Source organism: Abramis brama, assembly GCF_963993115.1.
Source record: "Abramis brama genome assembly, chromosome: 3".
Taxonomy (NCBI): Eukaryota; Metazoa; Chordata; class Actinopteri; order Cypriniformes; family Leuciscidae; genus Abramis; species Abramis brama.
This window is the reverse complement of record NC_139965.1, coordinates 19,022,956-19,042,831: the sequence shown is the minus strand read 5'-3', so window position 1 is coordinate 19,042,831 and position 19,876 is coordinate 19,022,956. Positions and strand designations below refer to the sequence as shown.

General features: G+C 38.0%; 1 protein-coding gene across 3 annotated transcripts in view; it reads right to left on the bottom strand.

Annotated features, from left to right (window-relative positions):
* The window catches only part of efl1 (elongation factor like GTPase 1), a 93,874-nt gene that overhangs the window by 12,588 nt on the left and 61,410 nt on the right, over positions 1-19,876 (bottom strand). For all 3 annotated transcript variants that reach the window (XM_084109214.1, XM_084109215.1, XM_084109216.1), the window contains exons 16-18: positions 12,617-12,748; positions 9,324-9,471; positions 847-1,805 (exon numbers count right to left, since the gene is read on the bottom strand). In XM_084109214.1, the coding sequence (XP_083965340.1) occupies positions 847-1,805; positions 9,324-9,471; positions 12,617-12,748 (1,239 nt within the window). The remainder of the gene's footprint in view (positions 1-846; positions 1,806-9,323; positions 9,472-12,616; positions 12,749-19,876) is intronic.

The window sequence follows — 19,876 nt, the reverse complement described above, 5'->3', positions numbered from 1 at the left end:
TAAAAAAAGATGGACGATGACTGGTGAAAAGTGAAGCCGCCAAAGTCCTAATATGGCGCTGACATCTTGCGCTGATTCGGGACCTGGTTCTGCGCAGTAGTGAACGCAGGACCCGAGTCTGCGCAGTAGTGAGCGTGAAGTGGAGTTGCGATATCAAGGTCCTGCCCACACTCCCACAGAAACGGTTAGTACAGTTTACTGCAGAGCAACTCATTGTGTTTGTGTAAAATAAACAGTTATGGACCTGTAGAAATTAAAGTTGAAGCTCCAATCTCCTCCCGAAAATCCCCCAAAAAGTCTGTTGGTGCCTCAGTGACTACTTCGTTTACATTCCCGTTTTTATAGCCTCAAATAACTAACTAAGACCAAACTTATTTAAAAAAAATAACACTTAAACGTACATCAGTGAAAACATCTTTGGAAAAAATTTATTTGAAGTGTAATTTGACTGTTTAGTTTCCATCGCGTCCCATTAGACTTCATGGGGAGGGCGGGGTTTATGGCCTATACTGAGACCAACCACCTTGGGGCGATCGAGATGCCTTCAGGACGCAATCAGGACTTGTGTGGCACGCTCGCATTCGTGCACACGTAACGTACGAGAGACTGAACATGATTCAAGGTCCCAATATACTCAAGGCGGAATTCTTTTTTTTGTTTCTTCACTTAGAAGTAAAAAAAAAAAAAAAAACATTGGAAAAACCTTTGCAGAGATATACTGTTAACGAACACCCCAATGTAACCCATGCTTCTGAGGGCGACGTTTAGATTAGAATATGTAAATATGTGTTGGGCGTTTTCCTCTCAGTAACAAAAACACACAACAAAAATTTAATAAACGCTTACCCAGGACCTCAGCAGTGGCCATGATTTCGCAGGTGTACATCGCAGCCATCAGCCGCTGAGGTTTAGCTTGGAAAGCGTATCTGCAGGTCTCTTTCATGGCAGCAATGAGCTGTCCTGAGAACGGCCCATAACAGTCCAGTGAACCACCAGCAGTCTCCGCTCTGCTCCTGCTTCGGTTAGAGCTTGTGGATGAGATATGAACGTCAGAATATTCACCTATTTGGCTCTGCATGTGGGACTCCTCATCTATTGCGTCTTGCTGAGTAAGAGGTGTGGAAATCTTCATGTCCCAGGATTCTACAGAGAAGCAAACCCCCATTAAAGGTTCTTCACACATGGGACCAGAGAGTGTGGCCAACTGGAAGCCACTAACAATGCTGTTGTCAAAGTCTCTAAATGCGGTGGTCTCAGCCTTTTCAATTTCCTTCTCTCGTTCCAGACACTGCCACACTGAGGGTCTCCGGTATCCCTCGATTCTGTTGAGGAGAATATTTGGCCCACAACGGCGTGGACCAAATGCCCAGATATGCTCCACGGCACCCCTCCATTTGTGGCCTTGCAGGGTGCTCTCCAATTTCACCTTGAAGTCCTGGATGTTCTCCAGAATTTTCTGGTTGATTTCCAGAGTCTTGCCCTCCCAGGCGAACAGGCTGAACTGCTCTATTGTGCGGATGAGCTCCACATTGTCCTCCAGAAGGCGGGTGACTTCCTCAGGAAGAGGGATAGCCCGCACCCTGACCGTGGCCATCTTGTTTGAGGTGGTGAGCGTGACCAGACCGGTGGAATCCACCTGGACCCCTTCGTGATACTTTGTTTGGTCGTCCTTTACCTGGTGAATCACAGCGACTTTCTGCTGCTTCCCCAAGTCCTCGTTCACCATGTCCACTTTGGGAGGCCGGATCACCGTCTCGCGGAATGGAATGATTGGTTCGGAAGCACTGATTTCAATTTTAGCAAACCTAGAGAAACAAGAAAAATGATAAATATCAATAATAATAACTACAATAAATAAAACAGAATAAAACACAATAAAACATGCAGGGTCAAGAAACAAACCAAACAACAGGTACTTTTGAAAACAAAAACAAAGAAACAAATATTACATTTGTGCATTGGGCCTTGCTGTGAGAATGCAATCTAAATTGACTTGCAGCTATCGAGTATGAAAATCCCAATATCACAGGTATTGGTATTGACTACTTGCATTTTGGTATTGTGACAACCCTAAAAAACATTATATCACTGCAAAAGATTAGATTAGATTCAACTTTATTTTCATTGTGCAGAGCACAACTCCAGAGCGCATGAAATACAGTAACTACCCGGAGAGGAACAAAAAGGCTTATTTTTCAAACTAACTGGGAGGACATGAAGGAAAATTATTGCCGACACTCAAGACTGGCGTTCAGCCAACAGTAAGAGCCAAACACTGATTCTCCAGCAAGTCGTTATTGCACAGTAAAATCTAATTTACAATGGGCCATTCATGCAGAAATTATTAAAATACACATTAATCTCCTTCTGTCTGTGTGAGGAAACAGACATAAACATTCTGCCGGAAATATTTAATATGCATATTCAGCCAGAGAGTCACAATCCAGGGTAATTCAATTTGTTTTGTGCTTATATGTAGCTAAACATACTACTTGTTTTGATATATGATAATGGCTTAAATCTAATGAGGAACCAACACACTCCGGGTCACTGGTTAATGGAGACAGCTGGACACTTGGGTCTCATGGGTCACTAGGCTTTGTTAAGTGGAGCAGACGGTTGACATGATTGCTGTCTTCGCTGAGACATTCAGTAATCCAGTTAGATCCAGACAGCCACAGAACGGTTTGGGAAGCAGATAATCCAGTGGAAAATGTTTACCAGAAACCTCCAGAGAGCCGTGACTCGGCATCTGCAGGCGCTGCTGTCTCAACACCGGCAGCTCCAGGTGCGATACGTTTCACACAGTTACCATCACCTCTCACTGGATGCTTCATCAACCTCATTATTTATTGTTATTTCCTAACTCAAGTGTTTCTCAACCTGTACTGTCTAATGCACTCCCTCAGTCCCATCAGTAGGGCTTCAAAACCAGAAATGTGTTCCTGTTATCACTGACAATTAAAATGGCCATTATTATAAAAAACACTTTTAAACTAAAACAATCAGTATTGTGGGTAAACACTTACCAAGTAGCTTCCTCTCAAACTACTTACAGAATTAGTTTAATATTCTGAAATATTTGATGGGAAGTAAATAAGAAAAATTGTATAAACGACAAATAAAGTATAAATGATCAAAATTTACAGTAAAAACATGCTGTTCTTTTGAACTTTCTATTCTTCATATAATCCTGAAAGAATATATCTGTTTCCACAAACATTAAGCAGCACATCTGTTTTTAACACTGATAATAATAAGAAATGTTTCGTGAGCAGCAAATCAGCATATTAGAATGATTTCTGAAGGATCATGTGACTGAAGACTGGAGTAATGATGCTGAAAATTCAGCTTTGGATCACATGAATAATTCACATTTTGAGATATATTCAAATAGAAAACAGCTTATTTTACAATAGTGTATTTTTTTATCAAATAAATGCAGCCTTGGTAGGCATTACATAATTTAAAAAGGCAAAACAAATCTACATAAAACTTTTATAAGAACTGTATAAGAATAAAACTTGGAGGACAGCCAAAAAGCTAAAACATATATAATATTTATAATATAATGAAAAACTAGATGTTTTACCATTTACCATCATTGGCTCACGATAAATCATCACATATCATGTTCAAATTCATTGTTTTTCAACAATAGTCTGCTGTTCTGTCACAGTATCTGGTTCAAACAGTCAACTAGCCAGTCAATCAATTTTATGTGGCTTTTAATTGATTAGATACATTTGCTGACAGTAAGTGAGTCAACAATTAGTGGCCCACTGTTTATCCTCTAGTTTCTATTTAGATGCACATATTCAATTGCATTTTATGTGGCATATTGATACAAACGGCATAATTAACAAGCTTTTCAATGACAAAATCACTAATAATAGGCAAAACAAACTCAAGCAATACGTTTCCTTTAACTAAATCAATAATTAACATCAGTGGGCTAACGCCAAAGTCTCATTTTCTTCTGTGTTCTGGCAGTTGACCCATTTTCTGCTGAGGATGTGATGTCATCATCCCGTGACTAAGGGCATGGCATGACCTCGTTCTAAATGGCCTGAGGACAGGCGCTGCGCCAGAGGTCTGGACAAGCTATCGCTGAACTGCTTTGACACAGAGGTCTGACAGGATATTTTTAAACGCCACTCAGACTGTGGAGTAAACGCTGCAGGCGGCCTGACCTCAGACTCTCCTGACCTCATGGTTGACCTTTATAGACTCCAAACCTACAGCTCAGGGTCTGATGGGTCCTCACCCCTGTCTTTCCTCTCATACTGCGGTTTCTTTCTGACCAGAGGGGGAAGAGCTATGACTGAATAACAGGCTATTTACTACAAAACTAAACCATCAGCAAAATGTCATGGTTTCTCCTCCAGTTGCAGAAATGATAGCGTTAGTGAGGTAGGAGGAGGCAGATGTGTTGAGAGGTCAGGAGCACTAATCGCAGGACTTCACCTGCAGTGTTGCAACTTAGGCCCTGTTTACACCAAGTATTAAGATGTGTTTTGGTCGATCGGATCACAAACAGACGAGGCAGACACATACCTGTTTACCCCTGGTGTTTTAATCTGTCTCTTTTGTCCACTTTCAACCACTTCTGTCCTGATTTCTTTGAGGGGAGGGTCTATGGGCGGTTAAATGTATGAGTATTTTCAGAACTTTCGATCTAATGTACGAAATAAGCTCACGCAATTTAAGCAAAATAACACCAGGAGAGCAGCGGCTTTCGTTTCTGCTCTGATAGACACAAGAACACGCCGAACGCCGTGAGTGCGTGTTAGAAATCAGGAATGGTTAGAGAACATTGTGCTTGGTACGTTTTTCATCTTCAAACCACACTTGGGTCTTCAGCTGACAAAGTTTGAATCCCGTCTGGCTAGCGCGCTTCCCATAATGTTTACGTGTTAGGTCAGTAGGCGGAGAGTAGACGGTCTTTAGTGGCTGTTCGAACACATTCGACCACATGAGCGTCTACACTGCGAAAGCAATCCGATCTAATGCGTTTTCGACTCCCTCTGGAAGTGGTTGAAACTGGACAAGCTCAAAACATTTTAGACCTATATTTAGCGTTGTTTATTTGTTATCCGATTGACCAAAATGCATCTTAATACCAGGTGTTAACGAGATCTAACACACTGGTGCTGTCAAAACAGTGAACCTCGTTCCCTCTACAACAGCTGATCTTAAAATCGATGTGAAATGCAGTGCACTACCTGTCTGTAGTGGTCGAAGGATATATAATTTTTTTTATTTTTATTTTTTGATTATCGGCGTCGGCCAATAAGTTTTCGGTTTGACTGATGTGTCGTAAGCGTGACTTTTATTTAGATGGCCCGGCGGACTTTTATTTTGACAGCGTTGAAAACGACAGCGCCTGAGCACACTTAATTAGTTTAAAGTCTCGGTTTAACAGTTATGTCTAATACTTTATTAGATAAAACTGTTAAACAAAGAAAATAAATGATATGTGAAAAAGAATACCCAAGTCCCTTTCTCATCTACCATCAGCATTCAGCAAATACTCATTTATATAATTTAAACAGTCTTTGAAAAGCTAATTAACATTTAATTTTGCAAACCTTGCAGGCTTTTTGAAATCTTAAACAGGCCTATTAAACATGGCTTTTATATGACCTTCTATTAAAGTAGCAGGTGGGAAGAGCAGAGTAAAGAAAGAATGAAAGAAAGCAGGCACAGAAAACAAGGTGAATATAAACAGGAACATATCTCAATCAATGGGGACTTTAAGTATGTTTTTATCTCATGCTTTAGCCGGAGCTTTTCCAAACCTTGACAAGACGGACTCTATTACAGCCCAGCCAAATTACACCTGAGGGATCTCTAGCCCCATCAACAGCCAGTAACCACGCTTGAGCTGAAAATGCTTTGGCGAAAATGTAAAAAACAAATTGATGAGTCTCTTTCACAACGCCTGAAAACAGGACAAAATAACACTGCGAGAGACTTGTGTTAATTTACAGGCCCGCAGCTCGAGGCAGAGCACCAGATGGGGAGTGGATAAGAGCTCATTTGTGTCTCCTTACACCATTACATTTTTAGCGATGGAACGCTGGTGCGATTTCACAAGCCAATCACTGCTCTAGCAGAGCCAAGTCAGAATCGTCAAATTTAATCTACATCCACAAAACATGACATATCCCTCTCTGGCTTCCCGCTCTTTTGCGTTAATGTGACAATTTCTCACTTGATTTGCCCCTCGTCTCTTCGCTGCATCTCTCGCAGGTCTTAACTCAAACTGATTTTGTAGTACTATCAATGAGATGAAGGACAGTTTCTGGAACAACAAAAATATAACAAACCATGACACTAGGCCAACACTGTACCGTAGCGGCACATATAAATCACAACAAAAAGCCATTCTGGTGGGGCTCCATTTATTGTGGCCAATTTTATTTTCAAGCAAAACAGAAGAGCTTAACAATTACTAGTCACATAATTTACATTTAAAATGCACCAAGCAGTTGCATAAACAGTGCCAGGAGTTATCAAAGAATAACTTGTTTCATTTGCATTTTAGGTGACAGTTTGCATTGCGCGTCAAAACAAACACACTGATTTTCTTTCCTTCTTCAAATTAATACTGGTAATGAATTTATGAAATGATTTTTGGTCCAGTTGATATCCAGATGAACCCAATGGAGTATGAAAAAGTCAACTGTCCTGATCTCATTTCTAAACTGAATGTTTTACCCTGACAGCTCAAATATTTTGCTGTATGTCCGCTTTCTCAGGAAGATGTACAGTAATGTATAGCACATTTCTCATATGTAATCTCCCCGTTTGAATAACATTTAGTAGACGTATTGCGACATTTAAGACCAAGAATGTATGTAACTTTGATGTAGCTCAATGCACATTTTCACTACAAATATAACCTTTTTATATGTGACTTGCATATTTCATATTTCTTCATAAAACTGGCCTAAGTAAACGTAAATACCTACACTGGACATAACCAGATACAATTCCACAAAATTTCAATTTTTCAATTGACAAACCAAATTCACCATTATGTGGCTAGCAAATTTTGACAATTTTTTAAAACCCAGTCTGACCTAGATTAAGGAGTTAGAAAATACTGAAGGAAAGGTACAGCTACTGATATGCGAGGGCAGATGTGATGGATTTAGCAGCTAACACTCCAACCAATATTTAGCAGATGGTGCAGCTAATTTATGCGGATATGCTGTTTATACAATGCAAAACCAAAGGGCAAGCCAAATGTACCCTGGTGTCTTATTAAAGTTGGAGAAAACATCTTCAAAATTTTAATTATAAGGGTATGTGTCAAATCCAACTTTAACACTATAATGTACCCCCCACACATATTTTGCTATCACATAGCAAAATATGGAAATCAAAATTGACAAATTAATTGTGTTGTAAATGTTTCACCAGTGCACATAATTCTAATGAAAGTGTTTGTTTTCATAATTTTTCATCATAATGCAATGACATTATATGCTTATGAAATGACCTTGCCATGCAAGTGTAAAAAAAATATATTATTAACCAAATAATATTTTTTCCCAATACAATTCAACCAAGCTGCATTATTTCCTGTTAAAGGGTTAGTTCACCCAAAAATTTAAATTCTGTAATTAATTACTCACCCTCATGTCATTTCATATCCGTAAGACTTTCATTCATCTTCAGAACACAAATGAAGCTCTTTTTGATGAAACCTGAGAGCGTTCTGTCCCTCCATAGACAGCAACGCAACTGAAACTTTGACACTTCAAAAAGTTCATAAAGAGATCGGAAAATGTTGGACTAAACTGCTCAATTCATATGGATTAGTTTTACGAAGAGACACGATCGCTTTATATGATGAGCAGATTGAATTTAGGCTTTTATTCACATTTAAACACTCAACTCACACATCAGTTGAGGTAATCAGAAGCTCATGCATGTTTGCTTGACGTGCGAGAACCAATGAGGTTCATTCTCGTGTTACGCAGCACGTTTGAGCTTCAGCAAGAACCAATGAGGTTCATTCTCGTGTTACGCAGCACGTTTGAGCTTCAGCAAGAACCAATGAGGTTCATTCTCGTGTTACGCATCATGTTTGAGCTTCAGCAAGAACCAATGAGGTTCATTCTCGTGTTACGCATCATGTTTGAGCTTCAGCAAGAACCAATGAGGTTCATTCTCGTGTTACGCATCATGTTTGAGCTTCAGCAAGAACCAATGAGGTTCATTCTCGTGTTACGCAGCACACTTGAGGTTTGTTCTAAGCGAGTCAAGCAGGTTCTGAGCTTGTTTATGTTCGCTGATCAATGTTTATATCTGAATAAAAGCCTAAATTCAATCTGTTCATCATATAAAGCGATAGTGTCTTTTCAGAATATTTTGACTAAACCGCTCAATTCATATGGATTAGTTTGAAGCATCAAAGTTTCAGTTGCGTAGCTGTCAATGGAGGGAAAGAAAGCTCTTAGATAAAAACAGGGGTTTAACAGCTCTGTAAAAAAACGAACCGTACAGTTCTCAACCCACGGTTCAGCATGCACTTGCACCATGGTTAATCTCAAATCTGACAACACATCTATAATAAGGTTTGTTAAAAAAAGAAAGAAAAGAAAAGTTTTTTAAGCTCTGCATGGGTTTCATGTGAGAGTAGCTGTACAATCAACTTTTAGTATGTAAATCTGTTGCTGACATCACAGTTCCTCACGTGTTCAGCGAAGGAGACAAGCAGCTGATAGAGCCGCTGCCTACATCATATAAATCTCCTGTCTGTGAACATTCTGGCTTACCAATACTATAGTACTAAATGGAAATCTTTTGTAACATTTTAAATGTCTTTACTGTGACATTTAATCAATTTAATTCATCCTTACTGAATTAAAGAATTAAAGTATTAAACTATCAAACTGAATGGTGGTGTGTATATATGTATGCATATACAGTAATGTGCAAATGTCTTAGGCACGTAGTATTTTCACCAAAAAGAAAAAGGTTTCAAGCCAGTTATTTATCTTTTGCTGTAATGTGTCAGTAAGAAACATCAGTTTCCATTTCCAAACATTAATTTTGCCATTAATTGTAATAATCCAGTGAGATTTTTGTATGCATAAATTAATGTTAATTAAATTAAATAAATTAACAAATGAATGGCAAAAAGAATGTTTGGAAATGTAAACTGATATTTCCTACTGACACACTACAGCAAAAGGTATAAATAGCTGGCTTAAAACCATTCTTTTTTGGTAATACTAATGGGCCTAAGTACTGTTTATGTTATTGTGTAAATGATGTGTATATACAGTATGTGTGTGGTTCTTCACCTCTCTCTCAAGTCATCCAGACAGCGTTGTAGGTGCACTTCCCCTGCAGTGACCAGAACATGCTCTCCAGTCTCCTGAATCAACACTTCGGCACAAGGGTCGGCCTGGTTCAGCAGTCTCATACCCCGCACCAGCTTCGGCATCTCACCTGCAAACACACATACACACTTGTGTGAGCATTTCTTTTTTGACATAATTCTTTTTAGAGCTGCTGGACAGCCGAAATTAACTCTTTTTCCATGTATAATTGTCCTGTTATCAATGGCTATATGTTTACATGCACACCTTTTGTTTCACTAGGAATGAATTCATTACGAGCTGCTTTGAAATCTGTGTTGTATAAAGCACTATATGGTGTTCACCCTGTGGTCTGTGTGGGTCCTAACACCCTAGTATAATGATGGGGACACTATACTGTCAAAGAGCACCGTCCTTTGGATGAGACGTTAAACCGAGGTCCTGACTCTCTGTGGTCATTAAAAATCCCAGGATGTCCTTCGGAAAAAGAGTAGGGGTTTAACCCCGCAACCCTTACCAAATTTGCCCTCATGGCCTCCTAATCATCCCCATATATACTGATTGGCTTCATCACTCCTCTCCACCAATAAGCTGGTGTGTGGTGGGCGTTTTGGCGCAATATGGCTGCCGTCGCATCATCCAGGTGGATGTTACACACTGGTGTCAAGACTTGACTTGACAAGAAGCTGTGGAAGGATGCACGTAAACTATATTGACCCGAAAGCAAACCCTCAGCCCATGTTGGAGCACAAAAATTGTTATTTATTCTAAAATATAAAGCAGCAACAAATGTCCTGTTAAACTCAATCAAAATCTTGTTCAAATCTTCACTAACATTAGAAGCAGACCTCGGGGGGGTGGGGGCAAAATAATAAAACATGTATGATATGATCCCTTTAAAGCAGCCTCTCATTCTCTCTTCAAATAAAAGTGCTGTTTGACATCAAAGCAAATTCATTTGGAACATATTGTACTGACAGCAGTAACACTATGACTATGAGAGCTTTTTAAAAAAGATGGTGAGTTTTCACCAGCGATGGCTTCTCCTGACCTGAAGGCAGCTGAAGTTACGGTTATGAAACTAAACTCTGAAACAGCCCTCTGGGACAGTGATCTCCCTCACAATGAGATATTGTGTTTGTGTGTGTGATCAAGATCAGACAGTTCTTTGGTGTGCTAAACTGGGAAACATTTAACTTCCTCATTACAGCTGTGCTTGTGACTAATGCGTCCCACATGAGCGAGTGTGATGCTTTGAGATGGCCGGGGTTTCCATGCCATCATTGACACAGCTAATGAGAATAACCTCTGAGTGAACCTGAAGAGGTCACCATTAAATCACCTTTTTGAGAGATATTTGCACCTTAGAGACCCATTAGAGATGACAATTTAATCTGTATGCTTATGCATCTATTTTATGGTAAGTCATTGTAAGCTGCCATTGTAAGCAGTATTCACCAAAAAATGTAGTTCAAAAAGTAGAACAAAATAAAGGATAAAATTAATGCGTTAAAATAAGTTTAGGGACATACCGCAGATAAATTACTGAAGCAAGAGAATTTGCGTCTTTAACGAAATTTACGTCATGAAGTTAGATGACCGTAGAAGTCGGGACTTTATCACACTGAGCATAGCAATGACGCAAGCACCTGTAACGCTGGTGTAGGTGGAAATTTCTATTCTAACTCTATAACACGATTTCCCTTCTCTGTTTGTGATCAGATCATTTTTAGCCTCTAAACTCTGACAAAGTTTTCAGTCCAATGATCCAGTAAGCAAACTCATTCAAACAATCAGTCCAAAAAAACGCTAATGTAAAGAAAACCAGGCTGATTACATCAGAGATGGCACAGAGAAGAGCGACTCACATTAGGTTTTCCATGAATTTTTCATTCCAGTGTGTGTTTATTCAAAACATGAGCTCTGTCATATTCTGTGATTGTTTCTGAAGAGCACAAGCCCTCACGTTGTGTGAAATATGATGCGCAAGCAAACCATCTATGTGCGCTCTCGACACACAGATTAGATTATTTAGACACAATTTAGTACATTCACGTTGTTTCCACTCGCATTCAGGATAATGTTTTGACTTGTCATGTGTATGTTGCTATGTTTAATAATTCTGAATGGATCCCTGTACTGTAGTAGTCCTATAATGCAATCAGGTCAAGGTGGTTGGTTTAGGGTTTGTTTGGCATCTCCAGGTTCCCGACTGGAGTGGGTGTGATTGGAGAGAAGGGGCGCTGAAGAGGCACACCTGAAGAATATGAAGCCTCATCACCGCCTCTGTTAAATACTGAGTGCGCCTCTCCTCGAGAGACCGGTCTTTTCTCCATGCATGCACGCTGGTGTCCTCGTGGGTCCAGGAAGGGAGTGCGGTGGGATTCCTGTGCTGCCGAAGACGCGAGTCGCCGGACCCGCAGTCCTGAATGGAGAATCATGCGTGACGCTGCTGACAGGCTAGGATGCCGGCCACTATTCCCCTCAGTTGTCGTGGCCTAAAGAGGACAAGCCGCTATGCCGCGGCTCCTTGCGCCTCAGACCGAAGAGAGTCCGAAGTCTGATCACTACCCATCCTTCACGATTCCCTGGCACAACGAGGACACCAGATCCCACTTTGTTTTTTTTTATTTCCCCCATTTTTGAACATTTGATGTTTATTTATGTTAATAAATGCCTCTCCGAGGCCTGACACCACTGTCTGTTGTTTGCTCTTCCCGCTACAATATATACACACATACATAGACACATACACAGCTCACTACGTTATGTAACTTAATCATCTCACACACTTGAAGAAAGAAACTAAGTGTTGACAAATGATGACAAAATAAACGTGTTAAAGAAGATAAATGGCGTATGCTTAATTTCACAATAAATGTGTGATCTATCAAGATAATTAGCTCAAAAGGGTGCAAATAATCACAATTAAAAATTATACACACACACCTCACTACATTCTGTAACTTAATCATTACACACACACTTGAAAAAAGAAACTAAGCTTACTAAATATATACCCTACAAAAAAGTTTCTATTACATTCAGAACTTGCCCCAGGGCAGAGAAAAAAATAACTGCTTGTTCATTTATACGGTTGAGTCACTGCAATGAGTCAATGCACTCTTCTTTGTTTATCAGTTGTTTTTTCTTTATGTATCTGATTTTCTGCAATGCTTAAGCCTACCTGCTGCACCACAATGCAAAATAGTACTCAAGCTGAATGCGAATGAATGAGTGTTTGTATGTGGCTGCTTTTGCTCATCAACACGTACTTGGATGTTTGGGCTCGATTGCTACTCTGACGATGGGCGTAGCTTCAAAGTTGATTGGCGTGAAGGGTGGGCAGGCAGGAGATGTGGAGATGGTGGCCGACTTGAGAATGAATTCCTCCATGCCACCAATACCTGCAGAGATACAAACAACATTAAACTAAGCTGCATTCAAAAGACCAGTCAAACTGTTTTACACAGGATTTTAAACCTCATAAAAAGAGTTGTTAAAAAAAAATGAAACATTATTATTTATACAACGGCTTCCCGACATAACAAAGGCCCCTGTGTGTGCCCGTTTAGGTGGGAGGTTGTGTGGGTAAGAGTGGAAGCATGTGTTTGTGCACGTTGTGATGGAAAGAGAAACATACTTTCAAGAACTTTTGCAATAGTGCTGTGATAGAAGAACCCTAAATTCTAGTGGTGATATGACATCTGGCCATCTGGCCTATCCCTAACAAAAGTGTACTTAGTCACAAGAAGCTACTAGAAGATAAACAAAACAAGTAGTCCAGTGATTTTTGCTTTTCTCGTGTGGGCCTGGGTTCAAACTCATCTTTAATAAACCAAAACAAATTTCAACAACATATCAGTATGTTAAAACTTTAAATATACACAAATTTAACATGCTGCAATGTAATGATATTTATTGTGGAATATAAATGGAATATAAAAAATATTAATAATATAAAAAAAAAATTTTTTTTTATAGTGCTGTCAAAATTAACGCGTTAACGCACGTGATAATTGTTTTTCCCAGTTTAACGCAGTAAAAATATTTAACGCAATTAAAGCAGCATCCGTTTTTTTCATCATCCTTTGGATAGCATTACAATATGATCACACTCTTGCTCAAGTGAATGCTTTTAAACCATTCATGCGCGATAAGACACAAAAGAGAAGATAGTGTGTTACTACTGGCACGCACGTCTGTGAACCTCCTGATTGTGTGACACACACGACTCGTGCGCACAAAGCCGCTTCAGACAGTGCTTGAATGGACAAAAGCACACAAAATTATACCAAAATGCTCATTTTGTCAAGTATCATTGCAAGCACAGTTAACGGAGTTAAATTAAGTCTAGTAAGTATGTATGTAAGTAAGAATGTAAAGAGTTGTGAGAAAATAGAATGTGTGTCAGATCAGCGTCATGCACAGCAGGTCTTAAAGTGACATCAGCCTATTAAACCTGCTGCTGTGATGTCTGTTATCAATGTTAACCAAAGAACAAAAGACTGCTCTTGACTGAACAACTTTTAATCTATTTTTAATCTGCATAAATGTATGCAGTGACTGTGAAGTGTTTGATAAATATATTAAATTTCTGTATATATCCAACCTGAAAATCTTAAAGCCCTGTTTACATGTTTACGTGGGTCAAAAACAATGAAAACAATAACTTTTTGTGCATTTTGACAGGGCCAGGAAAAATGAACCGGTCTGACTGGGCCAATAGAAAAAATTGAGCCCTGATATATTGAAGGCACAGGTAAATCTGACATTTATTATAATTCTTTAAATTATACTGTAATGCTGAAAGACTATAATTAATGATAATATATAATTAATAACAAAAATTGAGAGAAAAAAATCTATTTCGTAGAGACATCAGTAGAAGTATTGGTATCGGTGATGCCTTCTTTCATAAAAAGATGCCATTAAACAAATATTTACAATATAGGCTACTGGCTTTATGTTGTTTCTGTATTAATTTGGAGATTAAATGTAGAATTATTACAATATAAATTTTATTAAAAACTTTAATGTTAGATTTTATTAATCTCGGTTAATTACAATTTTTTTTATTAATTAGTTAATTTTGTTAATCTATTGACAGCACAAACTTTTATAGATTTTTATACATAAAATAAAATAAATATGTTACAGATAATATTTTAACATTTTGCTTTGACTTCTTTAGTGCAGTAAAAATATAGAATCCATTAATGTTATTGTGAAAACAACATGCTGTTTTCATAATATCACAGTTTGTTTTTTCTCAGACAGTTAAAACAGGTCTGTATATATGAAAATATATAGCTGCCTTTTTATTTTCGGGAAGTAGCCCCTGGGCATTAACAAAATAATATTTTAAATGTTTTTAGAATGCTACTCTCTGGCTCTGTTTACACCTGGTATTAAGATTCTTTTTGGTGGATCGGATCATGACGCTAAATACAGGTGTAAATGGGGTCTAAAGCATTTGAGCTTGAAGGAATCAAAAACGCATTCGACCGGACTGTTCTCGTAGTGTAGACGCTCATGTGGACCACAACAGACCATCTACTCTCAGTCTACGAACTTATCAGAGCAGAAAGGAAAGCTGATGCTCTCCCTGTATTTTTCCATCGTTTCCGGGCGCGTTCCTATGTAAATTGCGTGAGCTTATTTCATCAATTATTGAAAGATCTGAAAAAGTCTGTATAGTTTTACCCACCCACAGACCCTCTTTTAGAAGAAATCAGGACAGAAGTAGTCAAAAGTGGACAAAAGAGACGGATTAAAAAAGCAGGTGTAAACGGGAATATGTCTGCCTCGTCTACTTGTGATTCGATCGACCAAAACGCATCTTAACACCGGATACCTAATTAATACCAAAAACAGGGCCAAAATCATTCCAGCTAAATTTAAAACCACAGGTCAAGAATGAAAAAGTTAAAAATAGACAGAAAGCAACATTAAGTTTTTAAAATAAAAGAAAATTCAAATTATATACATTTTGAGAGAGGATGAGAGTGGTAAAAATTTGAACAGTTTTTGGGACTGATTGGTGGGCAGTAACCTGGAGGAGATGCATTCATATAAAAACTGACTGAATGAAGCATTTCAGTGGCTCAGCAGGAAGAACATTTCACTTGCCCCTCGAATCCCATTCAGTTGAATTACATCAGGTCCAAGAGTGTTTCCATCACGAGAGCAGAGCCCCCGACTCGAGAGGTTAGTTTGTTCAGTCAATGAACCAGCCACGAGTCAAGAGCTTCTGTCACAGGCTGGGCTTATTAAGGGCCAATTCCAGACAGACTCGCAATCGTGTTCATGAGCAAACACCTGGAGGGTGTAAAGACGGTAATAAAAATGGCTTAACGGTAATCACAGCGCAGGCCATATGAAGTCTTAAGTCTGAGGGTCCTGGCGGTGTTGACTCGCTGGGTCGATCTCTCCCACGAGATCAGTATCTGTGCATTCAGAGCATGACATCATGGATCGACTCACAAAGGTTTATTATAGCAAAAAGTTTATTATATAGAAAAATAAACTATAGAACTAATTAACTATTTCTATACATGGTTAGAAAAATAAACCATGTATACAATGTCAAATGAGCAAAACATTAAAGCTGATACATTCATTTAAAACGGAAGGGATGTTAATGCAAAGCGAGATATACAGTTGATAAATTGCTCATCTGAGGAATCGTATGATTCTTTCTGTAAGTGTTTGCATATGTCTGGATCATGGCACACGTTTTTCAGGGCAGGATGTTGCGCAGATGCTTTGAGGCATGGGAAAATGAGACCGTCTCTTTAGTTTAGAACACACAGACTAGTTTAGAACTAGTTTAGAACACAGCATCCAATCAACTCCTGGAAAAACAGGAATCCTTCATTCTGATTGGTCAATTGTGACAATCCATGGTCGAATATTCCGTATTCTGTATTATGAATGTCAAACTGTATATTTGACTGTACCAAGCACTTGATTTCCTACATATCTCTGCTAATTCCATGTATCTTGTTTTCCCATTTGGTCTCTTTCTTCTCACATAAATAATTTCAAACTCAAATCAAAATTGTATTCACATTTAGTAATATATTTGGTAAGTAGCAGTACAATAAGCTAACTGATGTACAATTATCAAGTTGTACTCACAAAGTCAACCATTTCTGGGTGATACAAGATCAAACTGTCAGGGTTTAGTCCACCCCTTTCTGAATTATACATAACTTTCTTCCAATATGGTGAAAAAGGTGAAGTGTGTAACTTTTTCAAATATATGCTATTGCGAATTGAGTCAATGATGTTTTTAAACAACTTCTCTGAACACTCCCCATCAACCATTGGTCAGAACAAACAGATGACCGCACATGTATTCCATTGGTTGAACCAATGTTGCAATGTCATTTTTTGTTGTGATGCTCAAACAAACAGAACAATGTTTTGATAGTGCCACAGTTTTTATCACACTTTTTGGCAGAATTGTCTTTTGGATGGATCACTTACAATATAGTTGTCAATCCACATTAAGCTAGTATATAGGAAAATACTGGATCATCACATTGGAATAGCAAACTATCTTAATCTGTATATATATATATATATATATATATATATATATAAGTGAGCCATTTCTAGGACGATTCTCCAAAAAGAAACCAATGGTGTAAGTTTAGGGGCAGAACTATCTGTTTAAAAACAGTCTTTGACTGAATTTAGAATTGTATATATTATTTCTGCAATAGAAAATATGGTAAGAGAAGAAATCGTAAGAGTAGTATGCTAGAATCAGTGTTGTTATTGTTATGTAAAAATACAAATAATAAAAATAATTTTTGTTAATTGAAATGAGGCTGAAATAAAATATCAAATATTAGATAAAAAGCTTAGAAAAGATTGAACAAAACTTAGGCAATTAACTGAAATAAAATAAGTTTTAGATTACGCACTTAAATTACTAATACTAAAAAAACTTTAAAAAAATAAAGCTAAATGGAAATATAAAAAATTATATAATACACAAAATTACTCAAACTTAAATTTAAATAAAAAAAATTAAAATATAAAAAAATAAAAGCTAATTCAAAATATGAATAAATGCTACAATATGAACACTACAATATAATTTATACTATAATATATAAATACTATAATATTATTTGAATAATACTAAAATAATTCTAACATTCAGAAATACAACTACTAGAATTGTAGTTAAAACAAACCTTCCTAAGGTCTACACACATTTCATTTGATTTCTCTAATGACAGCAGGAAGAGAGGAGGCTGAATGATTTGAAAAGAAGTTATTCTACCCCTCCTCTACCAACAGTCTTTTAACCTGCGAGTCACTCGTTCATCACTGAAAGTCAAGCCACATGCAGCGGTCAGTCTAGACACAAGAGCTCTTTGTGTGTGTGACTCTTTATACGGGCCCGAGGCACACTGCCATATTTATCCACAGCGCTGATGATTTCCTGTTCGTGTTGACCCCCTCAACCCCTCCTCCTGAAGCACTGATCCAGGGCCAGCTCGTCCCCGTCTAACCCGTCATACAGCCCACAGCACAACGGATCTCAGATCAGCGACTCGGGACAAATTCAGGCTCTCTAAAAACAAGCAAATCCTTCGCTCATCGGCATCAGATGGTGTTTTAATGATTGCTACATAAATCCATCCTGCTCTAAACTTTTCACCTCACACATGCTTCTGATTTCCACACCAAAAAACGGCAGATTTTCAGGGTGAAAAACGAAGAAATTGAAGCACATAAAAACATTAAAACATAATAAAAATAAATATCTAAAACTTGCATTTTTCTGAAATAGTGTCGTTTTAAGAAGCCAATTTCAAATGTAAATCTTACAGTATAAAGTACATTTCGTAAGTATGCTTCGTCAGGATATGCATACAGTGTGTGGTGTGTACAGTGTGTGCAAATACGTGCAAACTCTATACACTCAGTTTGAGCATATGCCTTAATTTTTTTTGCACTAATTGGTTGGTCCACAAAATAACAAAACAGGCCTGGCCCGTTGTTTTACAGTCGAAAAAGAAGAACAACAACAAACATTAGAACGACAGAGTGAACAATAAATTATATTGATAAGATAGAATGATAGAATAATAAAACAACAGAGAGAATGATAGAACAATAAAATGACAGAACGAGCGAATCAACGAACGAACGATAGATAGATAGAGACAGATTGAACAATGATAGAATGATAGAACAATAGAATGATAAAGAGAACAATATAACGACAGATAGAACAATAGATAGAAAGGCAGATAGATAGAATGATGGTAGATCAGATAGAACGATAGACAGACATACAGACAGACAGATATTATGATAAGCAAATATCCCAATGACATTTCTCAAAATGTCAGATTTAATCTAAACTGAAACTATTCTTTGATATTTCTATAGTTTGATATATAATGACTTTTTATGCATTCTCAAAATATTTTTTTTAAATAGACATTTTCGAACTTTAATCATAAATGTCTTGATAAAGACCAGAACACAGCACAGTCAGTGAGTTACGTGGTCCCAGCTGAACACTAATTGAAGAAAACTGTAGAAGAAGACAGGGAGCAGGAGAATAGATCGATCTCAAGACAGTGCTCATCTTGCAAGAGGTTAACTTCTACATGAAGGGAAAAATCCGAAACGCCCCGGCTCTGAAACAGCCGTCCTCTTGATAAGAACTGAGGACACCGTTCACTCTGCTCTTTATAACTGTAAAACAGAGAAGCTCTTTCAACATGAAACATGAGAAGGTAATTACTCAAAGGTGACTGCGTCTCAGAGGCATTCCTCAACAAAAGCACAGAAAAACAGAGAGGGCTGCTGAAATTACCTGGGAAGAGGAACATTTCGCTTGCATACAGTAGGAGAACAGACCCCGCTGCAGGAATCTGGGCCACACATGGAAGAAATAGACACTCTTGAAAAAATGGAAGCTAAATCTGAGCTGAAGGGTTTTGGAAATTAAGAACAATTACATCCTGGCAGAAACGATGGTGGAAATCAAGAGGGATTTGTTGCAAAGTACTTCAGACTGAGAGAAAAATACTTTGGATGTTTTAGAATTCTGGAAGAATTCTTATAGGCCTTTTCAACAGGATAGATAAAATAAAAGGTTAAACTACATTAGGCTAATAAAACATACATACAGAATACATATATAAACAAACAATAAATAATATAGCCTACAACAATTTTTATTTAATTTTAGTCAACTGATAAAGGCAAATCCAAAATGTCTGTCTTAATATAAATCTGGAATTGTGTAGTTTTATAGAAGTGTAAAGGTTTTGTGAGCATGAATCACTCAAACTACACAAGCTGCGAAAGGCCGATGACAAACACTTCTGTTAAATCTGGCTATTTTTAATCACTCCAGACAGCATGGCACAACACTACACCGTAAAGTGCATGTATTTTCTGTATTTTAAATGATTCTAAGTGCAATGCATCTTTCCGAAGACATGTTTAGACATACAACTTGATGTTAACGATCAGATCTTCATCCGTTTCCC